This window comes from Andrographis paniculata, unplaced genomic scaffold (assembly GCF_009805555.1).
Source record: "Andrographis paniculata isolate CXL003 unplaced genomic scaffold, ASM980555v1 Contig56END, whole genome shotgun sequence".
Taxonomy (NCBI): Eukaryota; Viridiplantae; Streptophyta; class Magnoliopsida; order Lamiales; family Acanthaceae; genus Andrographis; species Andrographis paniculata.
In genome coordinates this window covers 2430975-2451865 of record NW_026137591.1, presented here as the reverse complement: position 1 = coordinate 2451865, position 20891 = coordinate 2430975, and the positions used below count along the sequence as shown (strand labels likewise).

Below are 20891 nucleotides of genomic sequence, written 5' to 3'. Positions count from 1 at the left end.
CTCTTTTTGTATTGTTCTTCATGTTCTTCGTATCATTCGAAGCGTTCTTCGTCGAAAAGTCGCCGATTTGGAGAAATGATCCAATATTGGTTGATGAATCGATGGAGTTAATGTTCTTCGTCGTATGTCCAAGCTAGAGGAATGATCAAAGCTCCAAAAGCCGTTGAAGGATCCGTCAAAGACAAGGCAAGGTCTCCAAAGTTCCTCTCAAAGCTTCAAAATATTCATCGCGTTTTTCAACAAAGCATCAACCAAGCCCTGTTCGATCCAAATATCAAAGGGACACGCCGCCAAAAGTGTTATGAAGCACCAAATCCACCTCTTCAAAGATCAAAGTCACGGATCGTCCAAAGAAGACATCAAATCCAAAGCTGACAATCAAATCGCCCACACGGAGACCAAAGCTCTCCAAAAGGCGGTAAAGTCAAACCAAAGATCAAAGCCTCGGATCATCTAAAGTAGACATCAAATCCAAGCCGATGATCAAATCGCCCATACAAAGACCAAACCTCTCCAAAAGGCGGCAAAGCCAAATCAATAATCAAAGCTGCGGATCGTCCAAAGAAGATATCAAATCCAAAGTCGACGATCAAATCGTCCACACGGAGACCAAAGCCCTCTAAAATGCGGCAAAACCAAATCATAGATCAAAGCCTCGGATCGTCCAAAGAGGACATAAAATCAAAAGCCGACGATCAAATTGCCTGTACGGAGACCAAAGCCCTCCAAAGTCCGGCAAAGTCAAACCGAAGACCAAATCTCTTCGGATCAAAGAAGCCATCGAAAATCAAGTTAGAAAACAAATCGACCCGGAAAGAGAATCAAATGACATATTTAGATAATAGGATCCGTTTTAAATCCAAATTAAATATAATTTGTATAAATTTTTGTGTTTATTAAAAATAACACAATTTTTTGTCGACAACATATATTTTTTAAAATCTGTGTCCAAACAAATGGACATAAATATCAATGACATATGACATACATTGTATAAACTAACATCGTATAACAATAATTCATATATGATATATTATCATTAACCTCAGTACAAAAAAATATTCAAACAATACTTGTAAATGCGAACTTTTAGCATATCTAACAATTTTCCACAATGTCTATTGTAGTTATTGAACTCATGTGCTCATCATTTATATTTTATATACATATCGATTAGTACTAAACATAAGCGCCCTAATCATTCCTTATACAAAAGATATATATATATATATATATAGTATTAGTTTCACAAACCCGGAATTGGTAAGAGAGTCATGTTGAATCTTGTTCTTCATGAAGCAGTAGAAAAAAACCAATTATCGGAACTGTTAGATATGGGTTCAAAAACACTCGAATATGAAGGGGGCTCGAAGACAAAAGCGGAGCCGGAGCTCCCAGGCCACGGAGCCGTCCAACAACAATGGAGTTTTATGCCACGGAGCCAAAGAATGCTGCCTTCACAGAGCCGAAAGCAACAACTTCCGTTGGGTTGTAATGCCTCCACAAAGCAAATGATTGCTGCCTCCATAGGGCCGAAAACAACAGCCTCCACAGGCCTTGGGGCAGCAACCTCCATTAACTTTGGAGCAGCAACTCCTTGAACTATGGCGCCCCCATCCCGGAACAATGCTTCCATAAAGTCAGAAATTGATGACTCCATTCGGTTGAAAACAACTGCCTCTATTAGGCTGAAGTGCTTCCACAAAGTAAAGGAAAGTTGCCTCCACAGAAAGCAACAACTTCCACAGATCATAGGATAACCACCTCTATTGGTTCAGAATGAGTGGGGAATCGATTCAAGGGCAGTGGAGGGGTTCAGAATGAGTGTGGAGCCGATTCAAATGTAATGGAGGCGGTTCAAGGAAAATCCTACAATTGGAAGCTGATGGAGAAAGGTTACCAAATGGTTGGAGATAGTAGAAGGAATAAGTGAAACTACCTCCAATTTTCTTTCTTCTTTCTTTCTCTCTCTCTTTCCCAAATTTCTTTCTTCTTTATTTTTCCTCCCCAATTCTTCTTTCTTACTCAATTCTTCTTCTGCAACCAGTAGCACCAAGTTCTTTCCCTTTTTCTTAGATTGATTTTAGATTTGGATGTCAAACTAATTTATTACATTTCTGGGTTTGATAAAATAGAAGAAGAAATTGATAGTATAGAGAAGAATAAGGAAGAAAAAAGAATAAGAAAGAAGAAACTGCTGTAAAAATAGTCATTAAGGTTATTTTAGTAATTTTATACAGAAATATATCAGTTTATAGACAAAAAATCGGCATAGTAGACGCATGACATACAACCGCCGTTAAATCCTAACGAAGGAGTTTTTTTTGCAATATTTTGTAAACCACAAATAGATTTTTTTAGTTTTAGAACCACGAGGGGTTTTCAGCAAATTTGGAAAACTACAGGGGGATTTTTTGCTATTTTGCCTATTTGATATTATGAAATATAGTAAAACGCATAACACACACGATAAGAACACACATCCTCTACAAATCTTTATCATTTTATTAGTTTATCCATAGGTTTTAGGAGATTATCTTAATTTTTTGCTAATTTATGTTTCCAACATATTTTTATCCGTTTTTCAGTAGATTTATTCGAGTTTTAGTAGATTTTAGTTTAAATACATCGAAATTAGTCGTTTAGGCTCAAAGCCGTGTAGGCTCCACCGAAAGAGCTACCCCCAATCCGACGACGGATAGGCTATTTGGAGTACTTACGGAACCCACACCGACGAAATTGACGAACGGACTTGGAGCCTTTGAATTTTAGGTTCCAACAAAAAAAAAAAGAAAAAACTAATTAAATCATTCCACAAAATTTAATTCCTCTTTGTATTGAATCCATTAGAAACTTCAAATTATTCAAGTTTATATAAAAAACTTTATGAAGTTCATTTATATAGTGAAAATCAACAATCCGTTTTATTATATTCAAAAGTAAAATAAAAAATAAAAAATAAAAATATTATACTAAAAAACGTTATGACATATTAAATTTATCTTTATGAAGATTAAAACTTACGAAAGAAGTCATCAAATCATGCTAAACTTCAAATTGTCTCCATATAGAGAGTTGTCTTGAGCAAATAATCATTCTTGCATTCATCCCATTGGAAAAAAATTGTCAATTAAAGATCGCTTGAACATATGCTTGTTAGGTTAAAAAAATTAGTGAGTTTGTAGTAGCAATTTCTACCAAAAAAAAAAAGAAAAAAAAAGAATTTGATAACTATTTTCACAAGTGCATTTGAAATAGAGAATTAGGCACTCTTCATCTTTCTCTACGTGCACAACTTCTTACTCTAGATGATGTTATTTTTCATTTAGCCTTCCTCGTATTCTTCATAAAAAAAAGCCATAAAATATTTTATGATTTTTCTCCTTGAAAAAAACCTTCAAGAATGTACAATATGTCGTATGTTGTTTATTCATATGATGACGCGCTTATGTTGAGTGATTAAATTAGATAATATTAGTCAATTAAAATTCAAATTAATCAAAGTTAACCATGCAAATACAATAATAATGAATAAGTTTCTTTAGGTTTGAATTTAAAAGATTTAGTTCTTTGTTCTTCTAACAAAAATTTTTACCACATTTTTTCAAAAGAATTACTAATAACATATATTTTTTTTATTTTTATATTAGTTACACAATTTTCTATATCCCACATAAAAAATATCAAAATACAAAACAAACATACAATAAGTTTTTGAATTACAATAATATTTGATTAAATGTTATATATAAGTATTTTATTTAAAAATGCATAATCAAATAAAAAAAAATTAAAAAAAGTTTTTTCAAAAAAACACAAGTGTGTTTCTTTTGAATTGATTTGAAATTTTTTATTTAAATTTAATATTAAAATAATATTATATTTTGTGTGCGAAAAAATATATTAAAAAAACATGAGTTAAAATAGTAGAATTTGATATTTTAGATATTTATAGAAGAATAATAAATTTGTTTATTTTGTATTTTAAATAAATATAGTATTTTTTTTACATTATGTATGTAAAATTATATTGATAATATAAAAAAATTATATTTTATATTATATCACTAATTTTTTTTAAATAATATATATTATATATTAAGTTATTCTTATATATATTATATCTTTTTAATAATATTTATAGAAAATGTAAGTGCCAATTATTCTTTTATAACACAAAAAGTAAATAAAATACAAATATACCTAACCCTACCACAAATACCCCTGCCGCGGCGCCGGGCCTCCTTCTTTTCTCTTCCTCATTTTCTTTCTTTTTCTTCTTCTGCCTCCCGCCGGTGGTTGTCCTCGCCGTCGTTTCACTGGTCTTCGGCTTGTCGCGACGTTGACTTCACCGTCACCTCGTCACTCTCGACGGTCTATTTCTTCTCCGGCAGTCAATTTTCTAGCCGTTGCAAAAAATAAAAAAGAAAAATATTTGTTAAATTTGTTGTGACTGATCTTATATGTCACCCGTGCAGCTCTACTGGGATCCATCTCAATATTTTAGGAGCTACTTTCTGTCAAAGAAGCAGTGAAGGAAGGAAAAAATTCTGCCTTAAATTGCCTCGTAGTTTCTTTGGGCCTTCAGAGGAAGCAGAATGGTAATCTGATTTTGAATTTTGTTTATGTCTTTGAAATCTGTGTGTTTAGTCCCAAGGCATGGTGTTCTTAGCGCGATTGATTGAAATGCAGTATTGTAATGATCTTAATCTTAAGAATCATAGATGTAGAAAGGTCAATTTGGGTACTGGCTCCAGTGTGGATTAGGATCAATACTCTGCTTTGGTTCATATGTTATTACTGATTTAATTATTATCTAATAGTGTGAAAATTTTTGTATAGATGTTTGATTTATTAAGTTAATATGTTCTATTTATCAAATGAATTGTATTTTTTCGAAGATTTGATAGGTATGCAAGTTGATTGATTTTAGTGTTTAAGGTTAATAGAAGATGATTTTGAATAGAAGTGAGTTTGGATATAGTAATTATTTTAGATAATTGTTGAAATATGAATCCTGTGAGTTATTTTGTTTTATTGTATATTTAGTTTATTAGGGTGTGTTTGTTTTGGGGTTTGAATTTTGAGGTGGAATTTGAATAGTAAAAATTTTGAATTGGAATAGTGGTACAATGTGATATAAATAGGTATTGATGTGATGCTTTGAATTTAATATTGATTTTTACTATAATATAAAAAATGAAAAATAGGTATTTGATTTGATGTTTTTGGGGAAAAACTTTTTTATGAACAGTGGAAATTTGGGAAAATCCCCCAAAAGATTAGGCCGGTGATGTTGCATCCATACATAATGAACGCTTTCTTCATCGAAGCGCTGTAAAAGACACATTTGGTCCGTAATCTTAAAGTTTATTTTATGAATCAATGTTATTTCAAGTTTCTCATGGTGAGTATTGATGGGGTTGTGAGTAATCACATTTTACTCGAATTCATATTTAAGTTCCTATACACAAAGTTTTTTCCAATTTGATAGGCAGATGGAAGAATGCCTATTTCATTTGGAATTGGGGGCTGTGATGGTTTCGAAAACATGAATTAGGTTAAATAGTGACTTGAGCATGGGGAAGCCACTTCTAACTTACTAGCTAACGTAGTCATTTTGCTTGACCAGGCAATGACAATGAGGAATCACGTGTAGCATTTCGGTTATATGTATTATATGGAGTATCTTTATTTTGATTTATCAAATAGTAGAGTTGGATTGTATCAAGTTTGTAAATTCTTATCTTTATTAGAAAATTAGTTTTATCATTTGCTAATTTTCACTATATATAGGTACGTCTGCAGCCTGATCCATTCCTCAATGAACTTACCAATATGTTTGAGAGGACTACGGAAAAGGGGTCTGTGTGGGTTACATTGAAGCATTGTCAGTTCTCTTATCTATTCACTTTTTTTTTTTGTTCTGTTGGATGAACTTTTGCAAAATGTTCAAATGTTTATTTTGTTCTGTGTGAAATTGATGAAGCCATGATATGTTTACATCATATTTCCAGCTTCTGACAAGTCAAAGGTCCAAAGAAATAAGATGAAGACAGCGGGGGAGAAGATTGAGTATAAGTGCCTGATTCGTGCGACGGATGGCAAAAAGAATATTTCAACTATGGTAAATATTCACAAAGTTTTCCTTCTCTCTCTTGTGTTAATGTTACCCATAACAATCTACTAATTTGGGGATGCTCGGATGACTCTTATGCCCATATGATTATCAAAATATTAACCACGATAGTGCTGGTAATGGTTCTTATGCCCATATGATTTTAAAAAATAATTACCATATGGTTGGTTAACAGTTCTTATGTCGTATTTTATGGTGTCATAACGTGCAGTCTACCAGTCACTCACAAAACCTTTCTTTTATGTCTTGTTTTCATTCGTGAAAATAATCCACAAATTGATATCATGCTCCATTTCCCTACTTTGTCAATGGTTGCAATTGTGGGGAATGATCTCAATTGAAGTATTTGCTTGTTTCGTTGGGATGACAGGTTGGCCCAAAGGACCATCAACGCTTTCAGTCTAGTTATGCAACAATTTTAAAAGCACGAATGACTTCCTTGAAGAAGCGCGAACGGAAGGAAAAGAAGAAAGCTGCGGATTCTGATAAAAAGCAAGACTCCAAGAAGAAATCTTCTGCTGCCAAAACACCCAACTGAAGTAGAGTTTCTTGGGTCATTTTTCTCTTCATGATGTTTAGACGGTATGTGTTTTTTGATCTATATCTTTCCATTGAATTTGAGTTCCCGCATCGACAAATCCTACAAGTTTTGTGAATGAACTTCTTTCAATACCTTACCTGTGAAAAAGGATGTATGCTTACAATTTGTCACATTTTTTCCTACACCAAATGCGCTGCCAATATTAATAATTGTTTTTATTTAAACTTATGAATGAATAAACCAAGTATCTGTTTCCATTTTTTCAGTTTGTTACATAAGGTGTTACTTAGAATATTCAAGTTTTGTCATATTTGCTTTGTTTTTGGTTTATCGTATGTTTTATGTGATGGCAAATTTCTTAATCTACACGAGCAAAGCAAAGACCTTTGAGAACAATATGACATGCAATCGATCTGTGAAAGTTCATGTTGTAGTTTTGAGTTGTGAATATAATCTGTTAGTTTAAACATATGTTAATAGTCTCTTCATAGAATGTATATTGTGCACCATTTTTTGCAGTTTTAAGCACTTACTAGATGTCTTCAGGTCTACTTTCTTCTTCAGGTGTCGATGCTATGGAGATTTATTTAATTCAATGTGGAGAGTTTGAACTTGACCATGTTACATTCTTGATCATTAAAGTATTCAATTTTATAGTGATTTCTTAAACTTGATTGAATAGATTTATACTGGGAATGCATTATTTTGGGTATAGTAAATATTGGTTGAATATTTCAAATATTCCCCCATGAAGAATAAAATTGTGTATGTAATTTCATGTCAGAATTTGAAATGCGTAGGGTAGGGTTGTCAATTTGTGTTTCAGAGCCGTGTTCGTGTCGGGTTGAGTCATGGGGATAACAAAAAAACTGTCAACTCGAACCCGACCCGAACCAAAAATATGACCTGAAACCCTAGATCCGAATACGACATGAATTCTTTCAAGTCGGATTCAGATTGATCTGAATTAGTTTCAGGTCATTCGATAACCTGACAATAAACAAACCCTAAAATTTTTAAAAAAAATTAAATTGACCTAAAAAAATCATTTTTATTTTTATTTTTATATTTTTTATATTTTTTATATTTAAAATAATATAAATATTATAAATTAAAATAATAATAATAAAAATTTCAGGTTAACACGAAACTCAAAACCTAATATGATTTTTATATTTCAGGTTATCAGGTCAACTCGAAACACAATCCGAACACGATACGAATTTTTTTCGTTTCGGGTTCGAGTTGACCCGATTTTTTTAAAATCCGAAATACCCAAACTCGAACCTAAAAAATTTCAGGTCGAACGGGTTCGATTTTTTGGATCGGGTTTACTTTTGACACCCATTGTGTGAGGGAGGGCAGCAGCTTGGAACAGACAAGAATTCATCACTTTGCCAATACTTTTTTTTTATTTATCACATCACTTTTTTATTAATTTTTAATAAATTTTGTAATAATGCTTCTACTTTTTATTTTACTTTATTTTTATATTGAAAAGAAACAATCTAAAATAATTTTATTGTATGTGCTCTAAAGTCGTTGTCCACCAAAAATTAGGGGTGTTCAATTCGTGATTTTTAGGTAGAGTCATGATGATAACAAAAAAATTGTCAATTCGAATCTCATTCGAACTCGAATCTGACCTGAAATCCTAGATTCGAACACGACACAAATTCTTTCAGGTCGGGTTCAGGTTGACCTGAATTAGTTTCAGGTCATCCGAAACCCGAACAAACTCGATGCAAACCGACACGAAACAGACCCGAAAATTTTAAAAAAAAATTAAATTGACTTAAAAAATATCATTTTTATTTTTATTTTTATATTATTTTATATTATAAATTAAAATATAATAAATTAAAATAATAATAATAAAAATTTTAGGTCAACCCGAAACCCGAAACCCAAAACCTAACCTGATTTTATATTTCAGGTGTCAACCCGAAACACGACCCAAACACGACACAAATTTTTTTCGTTTCGGGTTCAGATCGACCCGATTTTTTTTAAACCCGAAATACCCAAACCGAAACCTGAAAAATCTCAGGTCGAACGGGTTCGATTTTTCGGGTCGTGTTTACTTTTGACACCCCTAGCCAAAATGGCTGGGCTACATTATGAAGTTTGTTTGGAAGTTGGATATACGATTTTATAATAATAGATTATTTTATTGTAAATTAGATTAGATGTAATATATATTGGTTTTAAAAAGTATTTTGAATATATTAGAAGCTACTATAATTCAAGAAAATATATTTAATATATATTTATCTTATTTTTTAGATAATTAAAAATTTATATAATACAATAAAAAAATATTTACACATAATTAATATACATTAGTTCATAAAAATTAGAGTATTTTAAATATATAAAAAATTTTATTTATTTATGAGAGATGTATAAACAGAAGATTGATTTATAAGTAGACTATAATTTATTTATTTTAGAAAAGAACAATTGATGAAAAAATGAATGCAACATCAACGTATAGTTGAAATTTCGCAACCAAATATGTTGAGTTGACCAGCTTTTTTTTTGTTTTATTTTATTTTAGTTTTTATTATTTATATCACCACAAATAAATAATACTCGTTTGAATATTTTATTATTATTTTTTATTAAAAATATTTTAAAATGTTTCAATTATTATTATTATTTTTTTATTTATTTATTTTTTTTATCTACATAGTTTTTTTCCCTTTTTCTACTCTTTAAAATATATTTATAAAAATATTTCACATAAAAAAAAGGACCCGAATGATAAAAATAATTTATCAAGTTATTTCATCTAAAAAATACTTTTAAAAGTAAAACTAGCAAAAAAAAAAATATTGAAACATTGATAGCACTGTACCATTCATATATATATATATATATAACGGCAAATAGAATGCCGAGTAATTTTAATTTTAATAATCACAAAATTTGATAATAATACGCAATATGTCATTTGACCTGTGAAAACAGGTTAGCAGACCGGATTATTCCACAATGCATCAAATAAGCGGGTTGTTTGCATGTCAATCCGTTGTGGGGCAGATCCACGGGCTTAAAAATAAAAAAATATTAATATTATAAATATTTTTTGTAGTTAATATTTAAAAATAGTTAAAAATACTTTTATTTTTAAATAATAAATATTTAAAAATAAATAACAAATATAAAAATTCTCAATTATAAATATTATTAGTTAGTGTATTTAAAAAAATTAATAATAAGATATATTTTAAAAATAATCACAATCAATTTTATGAATATGTTAATAGATTATAGAATTAAAAAAAAAAAACTCATTCCGTCTCATAACAAAGGATCAATTTTTTCATTTTAGTCCGTTCCATAACAAAGTATCAATTTCTTTTTCTTTTTTTTTTTTTAGTAATTGTACTATCTACTTAATATTATAAATACCCTTACAACTTACAATATATTACACAAATGTCATTACCTTTATATCACACAATACTAATAAGGTTATTTTAGTCATTTCTACTTTATTCCTACTACATCCCAATATAATACTAATATTTCAAAAACTTCATGTAAAAAACAAACGGATACATAGTTACGAGCCGGAGGGAGTATATAAGATAATAAAATGAAGACGAACAAAACAAATTATGAAAAATCGAAACAAAAAAAGTGACATTGATAAACGAGTTATAGAAGAAAAAAAATTTTAGACAATATTTATTCATTTTTTAAGCTAATGATAATATAAATTTTATTTTATTCGTCTTAACTAAAAATATCTCTTTTCAATAAATTTAAAAAAAAATAATAACATGTTATTTATTAAATAAAGTGTACATGATGATTTTGATATTTTTTACTCTTTGTATATTATTTATAAGTTAATTGTATTTATAATGATATATTTATAATTGTACATGATTATTTTTATTATAATCTTTTGATGTGACAATAAAAAATATAAAAAAAAATATATTTAGCTGAGACGGGTAAGTACTAATTATTATTTTACTTAACCCGCAGGCTAACCCAGTCTTAACTCACAGCCCACGTGGGTTGGCCCGTTTAGGCCCGTATTTTAACAGGCTTAAAAAATCACAACCAACCCTCGTTAAAAGTGTGGCGGGGTGGGTCAATAAGGTGGGTTCAACCCATTTTGACAGCTCTATATATCATAATTGATATTAAATCAAAACCGCGTGCTAATGCAACACAAATGCTGACAATAAATTATAATAGTTCAGACAATACATTTTACGGGTAATCTTATCATGCCATATGTTGACATATCAGAAATATATTATATAAACAAACCATACATGGTAATAAAACACACAACATATTTTATTTTAATTTCAACCATGTACTATATATATACTATTACACATGGTAACTACGACATTTTTTTATAATGTGAGAACCTCCGCCGTTACTTTTCGAATACGTTCTAGGTAAATTTTATGTCTAATCTAATAGTCCTGCAAATTAGACCGACAAGACAAATCACATTAGACGAACAATGTATGACAGATAAGACCTAAAGGTAAAAATCTGAACATGTAATCTTACCATACGATCACGAGTTCACCCCATACCATTAAAAAATTCCTTATACAACTACAATATTATTTTCTTTCAATTATGTACTACATCATAAAGTGATTTATGATTACCATATTCAGAAATAGAACATACATATTTATAGATAATGTATGTACTTTTGTATTTGTTCCAACAAAAATCCAAAACTCCAACATCATGTTTGGTCTAACTTCACATCAACTTTAGCCTAAATCCACATCAATTTCCTTAATTTTTTGTGACATATTTTTTGTGACATATAAATACAATGTGAAACTTTCTCAATCCTTATGGATATAATTGATAAAGAAAAAAGAAAAAAAAAAAATTTAGGCGCATATTTAGTTTAGCGAAGGAGCCTGCACCAAAGTTATTAGGCACAATTATAAATCCCTAGCTAATTTTTAGTCGTAAGAAGATGACCCATGTCCAAATTAGGCACAATGTAGAGGCTTCGTGCCTAACAAAAAAAATCTATATTCTTATCATATCGTAACTTTTCATTCCTTATTATATATGTATATGTGTGTGCATGTGAATAATTATAAGGTATTAATCAGTGAAAATTTATAATGTGTTTTGTTGCTTTTTTACAAACATATATGCGATATAATTTTTTATTTTTTCAAATAAATAGCATTTCATATATTTATTCACTACATTACATTCATAATTTAGTTTTACTCAAATTGTAATAACAAACCTATGCTTACATCATATTAAACCATTATTATAATATTACAAAATTTTAATAGAAATTTGTAACGTCCAAATCGAGTTCTATTTAAAATATAAAGATAAAATTGTAATATCAACCATGTATATGAGAGCTTTTATAATATTTATAATTTATATGAAAGTTATATTAGTTTTATTATTATTGTTATTGTTGTTAAATAAGATGCATTGAGTTGATACACCAAAAAAATTATATACCAAAAGACAAAGAAAAAGAAAAAAAAAATCAATTTCAGAGTAAAACTCATATAAATAATAAAGAGTAATAAAAAAACATTTTAGACAAAATTATTTATAATATCTATGTAATTTGGAAAATTTAAACCATTTTTTTAGATAGTTTAAAAATTGTATAATATCTTATAATTATTTTAAAAATATTGCATAAAATTTTCAAATATTTATTCATAACGGATTTGTGGAAACTATTGATATTTGCAAGTACTACAATTTGAGCATATTCTGCAATATTATTTTAAAAATATTGCACAGTAATTAAACCATGAAGATGAATGGAGTATTGGTGTAGACATTATAAATTGAAGTAGATTATAAACAATTGTTAATAGCTTATGTGAGACTTATTTATCTATAATTTCTTAAATTTTATTTTTTAATCATATTTTCATATGGGGCAGATCGGGTCACCATATTACATATTACGTAAAAACACACAATATATATTTTTGCATAATATATTACATGCTATGCTACATGATATCATATGTTGAACTATAATATAACATATATTGTATCATAAATATGTTATGATAGTATATAATATATGTTACTTACCTCTATGTGATATGTTACCCGATCAAATCATCATTCGACAATACTACAAATGCTTATTTTTGTATTAAGATATAAAATAAAAAATATCTTATTAAAACTTTGCCATACTAATCGGTATCATATTATACTTTCAATTAAAATTTGTATTATAATAAAAAACACTCTGTCTAAACAAGCCGACAACTATTATTATTATTATTATTATTTCCGACATGTTATGAGATATATTAAATAAATAGATAAATAAACTATATAGATAAAGATATGTATATATAAATGTATATATAAGGATATTATGTATGTATGAAAACCTACGTGTATGTATGTAATAATAAATATGTGGACGGCGGCTACAGTGCTGCGAAACAGCACAGTATAGCTAGCAAATAACACACTGTAATGGTAGTAACAGTTTATTATTTATATTAATATAATACAAATACAACACGTGAATTAACAATATACAAATAGCTAACAAACAACATACGGTAATGTTAGTGACAACACATCATTTATATATATTACAAACACAACACATGAACTAGCAACACATAATATTGTCTCATACAACAGATGCAGCAGTTCATTTCAACACATGACATGTACTTGTACAACACACGTGGAATTCTAAACAAATAGCATATGTCATTATTACAAACAACACATGCTGTTTTTAATAAAAACTTGTGTTGTTTTTGTATTCTATGGGTGCTGCGGCAAATCAGCACCGTAACCTTCCCCAAATATGTGATAGGATAGATGTTAGGTAATGTGCATATGTAGTGTGATTACTACTAAGAGAGAGAGAAAGAGGCGATAGAGAGAGTTCAAAATATAAATATCGTGCGCATTTCATTTTATTTTCAACTCAAGGTATTATACAAAGATTAATTTTGTTGGTCCCAAATTCACTCAAAAACAAATAGCAGCAACCAAGAACAACAAAACAACACCAAAATATTCCCAAATAAATTCAATTACACACAGACAATTGGTAGATAGACCAATCAACGTATGAACTCTGAAAGCAGTAAAATCGAAACGCGAAACAATTGTTAACCGAGTTCGGTTATAGACGACCTACACTTGGGGGTTCCAATCTAGGCCTAATTTAACTCATCAAGAATCATATCAAACTTACATAGTATCATTTTTTATATTCAACCATCATAAATCCCTTTTTCTTCCCACGAAAGATTTCCTAGCTTTAATCTCACCACCGCTCACCCTGTCGGTGCTCATCTATTCTTCTTTGAGCTAATCTATCCAAAACCCTACTTTTATCACCGCACCTAGTTCTTCATTCTTTCTAACAATTACATCATGATTTCTCTCTCAAATCTCTATTATTATTTTTTTTTTGAAATTTTTATGCACACTTACTCTGATTCATTGCTACTCTGTTATATTTATTTTTCTTTGTGGGTCAGCATCCTTTTTCAATTCTCCCACCTCTAAAATATTCTATGTCACTCTCAGCAACTTCCTTGCTACCCCCACACGAGTACTATTAGAATTTGTTATAACAAGTTTTTTTATTCCATCAACGATAATAGTACCAACACTGATCTCTATTCTTATATACGTGTCATCAATTTAAGAGATATGGATCACCTCTAATTGGGCCTCCTTAAAAAATTGAACTCAAATCAAATTGGATCGCGTCTATCCATCGAAGTTCATCCGTTGAGCGAATCATCTGTAATCAATATCAACCAAAACCAACAAACTACAACCCATTTTTCAACAAATTTGATTAATCATCACACATTGCCACATGGTTACGATATTTAAATGACACCTATATCAAGTATGTGTCACAACACGAAAAGACTTATAATGATTGTAGTTTTTTTTAGGTTTTATTTATTTATTTTTTAGATTTTGTATTTTCATTAAAAAATTTCAATTTAAAAATCAAATTAAATATTGTCCCTTAACAAATTATCTATTTTTTTATTTTGATCCGTCTCATAATAAAGTATCTATTTCCATTTTTAGTGATTATACTATTACCTAATATTACAAATACCCTTTCAATTTACAATATATTACAAAAATGTCATTACTTTTAAATCATACAATACTAATAAGGTTGATTTAGTCTTTTTACATTTATTTATACTTCATCCCAATATAATACTAATATTTCTAAAACTCTGTGTAAAAAGCAAACGGATAACTAAATATGGGACGGAGGGAGTATTTATTATAATATTAAGAATTAATTTATATTTAAAATATGACATTAATATGCTTTTTCCACCCATCAAATTTATCTTATTACTAATTTTTGCAAAATTAACAAATTAATATTGGGAAAGTTGGTCTGTCCACCCTGTCAGTTCTATTAAGTTATAATTCAGTCCCTGTTATAAAAAAATTGATTTTCACTCCCTCATTTACTTATTTAATTTAATATTAGTCATTATTTTATATTTTTCTTTTTATCTATATAGTATAAATTTGATGTACTTCTAAAGTATATCTAAATACTTTTAATGTTATTTTATATACTTATAATTGTCCCGCTTTACTTATATTATTTTTCACTTTATTAACTATTCCACTTATATACCTCTATTTACATTATGCGTACATTTACTTATGTATCTTTAAAAAATAAATAAATAAAAATAATAATTAGAATCATATTTTACTGTGGGGTGATGTAGAAAATAAAAAAAAAAAATTGCAAAATATATTCTTTATATATTTAATTATCAAATTTGTCTATTATTTATTTGACTGACAAAATATATTATGTATATTATAAAATATTATATATTTTTTACATTCTAGTCACGATTGACGAGTGCAGATAATTGTTCTATATTAAACACTCTATATGCAATTTATATTTTATATTTATTTTTTCTTCTATTTTTGTATTCTTTATAGTGTTTTTTTACTCTTTTTTATTTTTTCCATAAAAATTAATTATTTTATTCAACAAATTTTAATAATTTAAAATTTAAAATTTTCCCTGAATAATTTATGTTTATATTTTATTTATTATATTTTTATATGAGTATATATTATTTCTTATCGGTATTTATAAATGTGATTATTTATATTTTGATATTTTTTTCATATTAATAGTTAAGAAATTATCTTATTATCCATTAAAATCAAATTGTATAATTTTTTAGAAGTATTACTCCTTTCAGCCTTTTTTTTTTTTTTCGTTAAATTTATATATAATTCATTTATACTAAACAATTTTATTCACTCAAAATTTTATTATCTCACTTTAAGAAATAACAATCAATTTGGCACAGGGGTGGACGCGATTAGGATATTTGTAGATATAGGCATTAAAAATTAAATGCCTAAACTAAATTAAATATCGTGTATTTTGAAAGAAAATAAAATCTCAATAAAATAAATATACGGTATTTAATTATGCACATATGCTAATTTTTGTAATAAATATCAACCATTAATGCAAAAATCTGCTTAAAATGGAAGATATCGTACAAATATTACGTGCATAAATAGAGTCATAATAAATTTGGCACAAAAATAAATTAATCTTGTCAATAAATGGAGTATATAAATTAATATCTTCCGAAAAAGACAATGATATAAAAATGTTGGCGAGAAAAAAAAGGTGCACAATCAACCATAATTATATATTTCATTTTATCAATATTAGTTTACTTACTCTTTTAATTTTACTTATAAAATGAGAAAATTTGATATTAATAATTTATATTATTTTTATACAAAATTCATAATTATATTTAATATAATATAAAATATTATGTAAATATTATACATAATATAAACTTTATTATATGATTCAATATAATATTAGCAAAATATCTATTTATCTATATATATATATAATTATTCTATTAAATATTTAAAATCGTATATATAAGATACAATTTTTTAAAATATTAATACTAGTAATAAAATTTATGTATAGTATTCTATGTATTTTAAATACTTACTATGTATATATATATATATAAATGTGTAGATAATATAAATATAATGAGTGCGTGTAATATATTATTTTTGTAGAAAAATATATTGAAATCTTTTACAAAAAAACAAACAAACCCTTATTCTATAGAAAAATAAAATTTACAAGAAAATAAAATTAAATAATTTTTTCTATCAAAATATTTATATTAAATATATATGTCACAATTTTGTATAATTTTTTTTAAATCTTTACTAATGTTATTATTAGTTTTTTATTTTAAAATGTGAAAATAAAATAACTATAAATATAATTTTATTAAAAAATAAATTTAATTTTTTAAAAGAACTAATAAAAATAAATAGAGTCAAATTTTTTTTTCTTATTCAACAATTCTAATTATAACATTCAAACACACGTCCTAAACACTCATGCATATACCAATTTTTATGTACTTGTAATATAAAGTCATATGCTCTGCTAACGCGTATATATGCTCTGGTTATATATGGTTGGAAAAATTGACCGTGTTTGGTTCAACATATTCAATTGCTCTTAGTAACTTGAGATAAATTCATCATTATTGTGTTCTCACGACTCCCTGACATGTAAGTAAAGAAAAGAACACATGTTTACTATAGATGGCTAAAAAAGTAAGAAATGAGGTTGATAAGTTTGTTGGTTGTTACTCATGCATCACTACTCTCACAAATTGATTGTTTTTTAGACATATTACGTAGTAATCCACACCATAGCACACACAACAACATTTAGTTCACCAAGGCCGAGAGGGGAAGTGTTCTCACCGAATACGCGAATTGACACATTTCCATGGAAATGACTGAAATTAACTACACTTGAAGATACCCGATAATACACAAATAATACCTAAGAAACCATTATTTATACGTGTTTGTACCCAAATCACATTCTTATGTACCTACATAATATATCTACATACCCTAAGGTGGATCTTAACTACTTATAATAATAGTCTCATGTGCTTCAGTAAAGAGTATATATGCCCTGATAACATGTGGTTGGAGAACAATCGTTTTTTGTTCAAAATATTCACTTGTTAACGGTAACTAAGAATGCGTTCATTATGATGGTTTTCTTGTGACACCTCAAATTGTTAGAAAAGGTAAACAACACATATTTATTATGAATGGTTAACCAAGTAAAAAATGACTTAAATAGGTTGTATGATATATGTACTATTATAGTCCAATCTCAACTAGTAGATGTCTAACAAAGTCATAAGTGACTAAGTTGAATTATATTGGTAGTTAGATTACATGATTGTTACCACAAATTGAAAATCTTTAAATCTATTACATATTAATTCACACCGTAGCGCATATAACAACTTTTGGTCAAGGGCATCTAAGCATAGGGTCTGACTCGGCTAAGCAGGTGAGTACTCTAGAGCAGCTAAGTCGTACCTCCAACCTAATTTCGTGTACGAAATTCTACTAGTTGTGTACCTACTGCAGTCTTTTATGTAACTGAACATCATAATCTCATGACAGAATTTTCTAACTGTGTAACTTCATAGCTTATATTAATACTTGTTATGATTTATCATATGACCAAAAATGACCTTGATAGATTGGAACCTACGCTACCACGCGCATGTGCTTCGATACATCAATTGTAAACTCTAAAAAATGATTCATATGGCTCTGATACGTTTTTAGAAATCTATTACTTTAAAATATCATAGAAAAATAAGCACTATCACATATTTGTTGTTCGTGTCTACATACGTTAGTATATTCTCCCGTTTGTCTTAGTGTATTATTTACAATCAATTATGTATGTGTCTAATGGATACAAAACAATAAGCTCCGATTACTTTATACCAATTCGATTATTATTCTTTGAAACTTTATTGACATTGATAGCACAGTAATACCATACTACGACATTGTGGTTCAAGAGATCAACTATATACCCAACTGATAGTTTGTGTGCCTCTATTACGTTTTCTGATATATGTGTAATTAAATTATCATACACAAAAGGGGATTGTCAAATACTCATTATTGGTGTTCATGTACCACAATACATCCAAGTGTGGTTTTGTTGTTGTATATTTACAAACAATATTACATTATATCAAGTATGCAAAAATGGTTCAAACCATACGGTTTATCAAAATATTAAACCGAAACCGAACCTTCTAAATGACGGTTTCGATTACGGTTTAAAAAACCGATAGTTACGGTTTGAACCGTCGATTTATGTATATTCATTTTTAATATTTTTCTTTTTCGTTTTTAAATTTTTCTAAATTTAAAATTTATTTAAAAATAATAATTATTTATTTATTATGTAAAATCATATAAATAATAATTGTTAAGATTGTTACAATATAAAAGTAATTAAAATAATAAATTTACTAAGTAATTAAATTAAATTAAATTTTAAATTAAAATAAAAAATTAATTTTAAGAAATTGATGTGTATTAGATAATAAGATAGTTTAAATTAAACATAATTGTATGATAAGAAATGCAAAATCTAAAATATAAATATACAAAATAATGTATATTATTATTATTATTATATAATTAATAATTATTTATTTTTATTAATATTAATATTTCTTTATTTTTATAAAAAATTAATTATATATAGTAATTTTAATTACAAGTATATTGTAATATAAATTTTAGTTCTAAACATCCACCTTCCACATTCTACAAATACTAGACAGGTTGCAGTTGCAAAGACTCATTTTTATTATTTTTTTATTTTTTATTTTTTTCGTTTTTTTAGGGTGAGTATTCGGATTTTTGGTTTGGATTTTTTCAAATCCGAACAAATCCGAAAGTCCAAAATTTTTGAAAAAATCAATCCGAACCAAACCGAAATAACCAATTTTCGAAATTCAAAAATCCAAAATTCGAACTAAAAAATTCGAACCAAACCGAAAAATCCGAAATTTTAAATATTTTTAATTATTTTTTTAATTTGTAAATTTCTTTTATATTTTATTATTATTTTATAATATTAAATATATATATAATATAAAAGTAAATATATTAAAATATAATTAATAATTTTGAGCTTTTTATATTAAAATATAATATTTTTTAATAAAATATTAAATATATAATAAAAAATATATTAAAATGTTATATTTCAAATTTCGGATTGATTCGGATTTTAAGTATACCAATCCAATCCGATCCGAAAATTCGAAATTTGTCAAAAATTCAATTCGAACCAAATTTTAAATTTTGATTTTTGGTTTGGATCAAATTTTTAGATTTAAGATATTTTGCTCATCCCTATTGTCGCCCGCCCATAACATTTCATAATCTACAGTCGTCAATCAACCATTGCAGCCGGCGTGCAAGTTCAAAAAAAAAAAAAAATGGCCGAACCGCCGGTTGAAATCGTAAACTGGCGGTCTGAACCAACAGTTCGCACTTTGACAAATATATAAACCGTAACAAACGGTTCGAAAACTGGTAAACCGGAGATTCGGAACTATATAGACAAATTTAAGCCGAATGTATTATAAGTATATAAAATAAATTTGGAAGCATTTAAAGATATTTTAGAGGCACATTTAATTTTTACCAAAGAAAATATAAAAGAGGGACTAATATTAAACTAAATAAATAAAACAGGGAGTGCAGACCAATTATTTTAAAACAGAGACTGAATTATAACTCTACATTACCTGTAAGGAGGGCAGACCAATTATCCGATTATTAATATTTAAGTATTACCTTACATTCAATATTTATTTACAGTAAATATCATTACAACAATATACTATATTTGATTAATTTTCTAACAAAATTTTAAAAAATACCCGAACTATATTTTATTTTTATTACTTTTTCAATAAAATATTTATTTTTAATTTTATCCCTCAGACATTTGCGATAGTAAGGAAGATGGTGAAATCAATGAAGATGGTGAAATCAATGTCGTAAGGGATAATCTAATTGTGTGGAAGTTGGCCTTATGGCTGAGAGATCATGATTTAAATTCTCTCGACCCCATTTAGTCTTATCCATTACATATAATTCATCTAATGTGATCGGTTTGTCTTGAAACAAAACAGTGAAAGAAGCATCAGTGGGTGGAATAGCATAGTCTTGGACAGAATTTGCCTATGCTATTTTGGGAACTAATGGATAGTTTGGACAGTTGAAACCGTA

General features: G+C 27.8%; 1 protein-coding gene across 2 annotated transcripts; it reads left to right on the top strand.

The window, feature by feature from the left end:
- Positions 1–4209: 4209 nt before the first annotated feature.
- On the top strand, positions 4210–6950 carry LOC127256577 (signal recognition particle 14 kDa protein-like). 2 transcript variants are annotated; one of them, XM_051282661.1, is made up of 5 exons: positions 4210–4374; positions 4479–4601; positions 5809–5890; positions 6018–6127; positions 6510–6950. In XM_051282661.1, the coding sequence occupies exons 2-5, from the start codon at positions 4599–4601 to the stop codon at positions 6675–6677; spliced, it is 363 nt and encodes a 120-aa protein (XP_051138618.1). In that variant the 5' UTR covers positions 4210–4374; positions 4479–4598; the 3' UTR covers positions 6678–6950. The 2 variants fall into 2 exon arrangements, with proteins under 2 accessions (XP_051138618.1, XP_051138617.1); XM_051282660.1 differs by having other exon boundaries at positions 5797–5890; positions 6510–6949.
- Positions 6951–20891: the final 13941 nt, after the last annotated feature.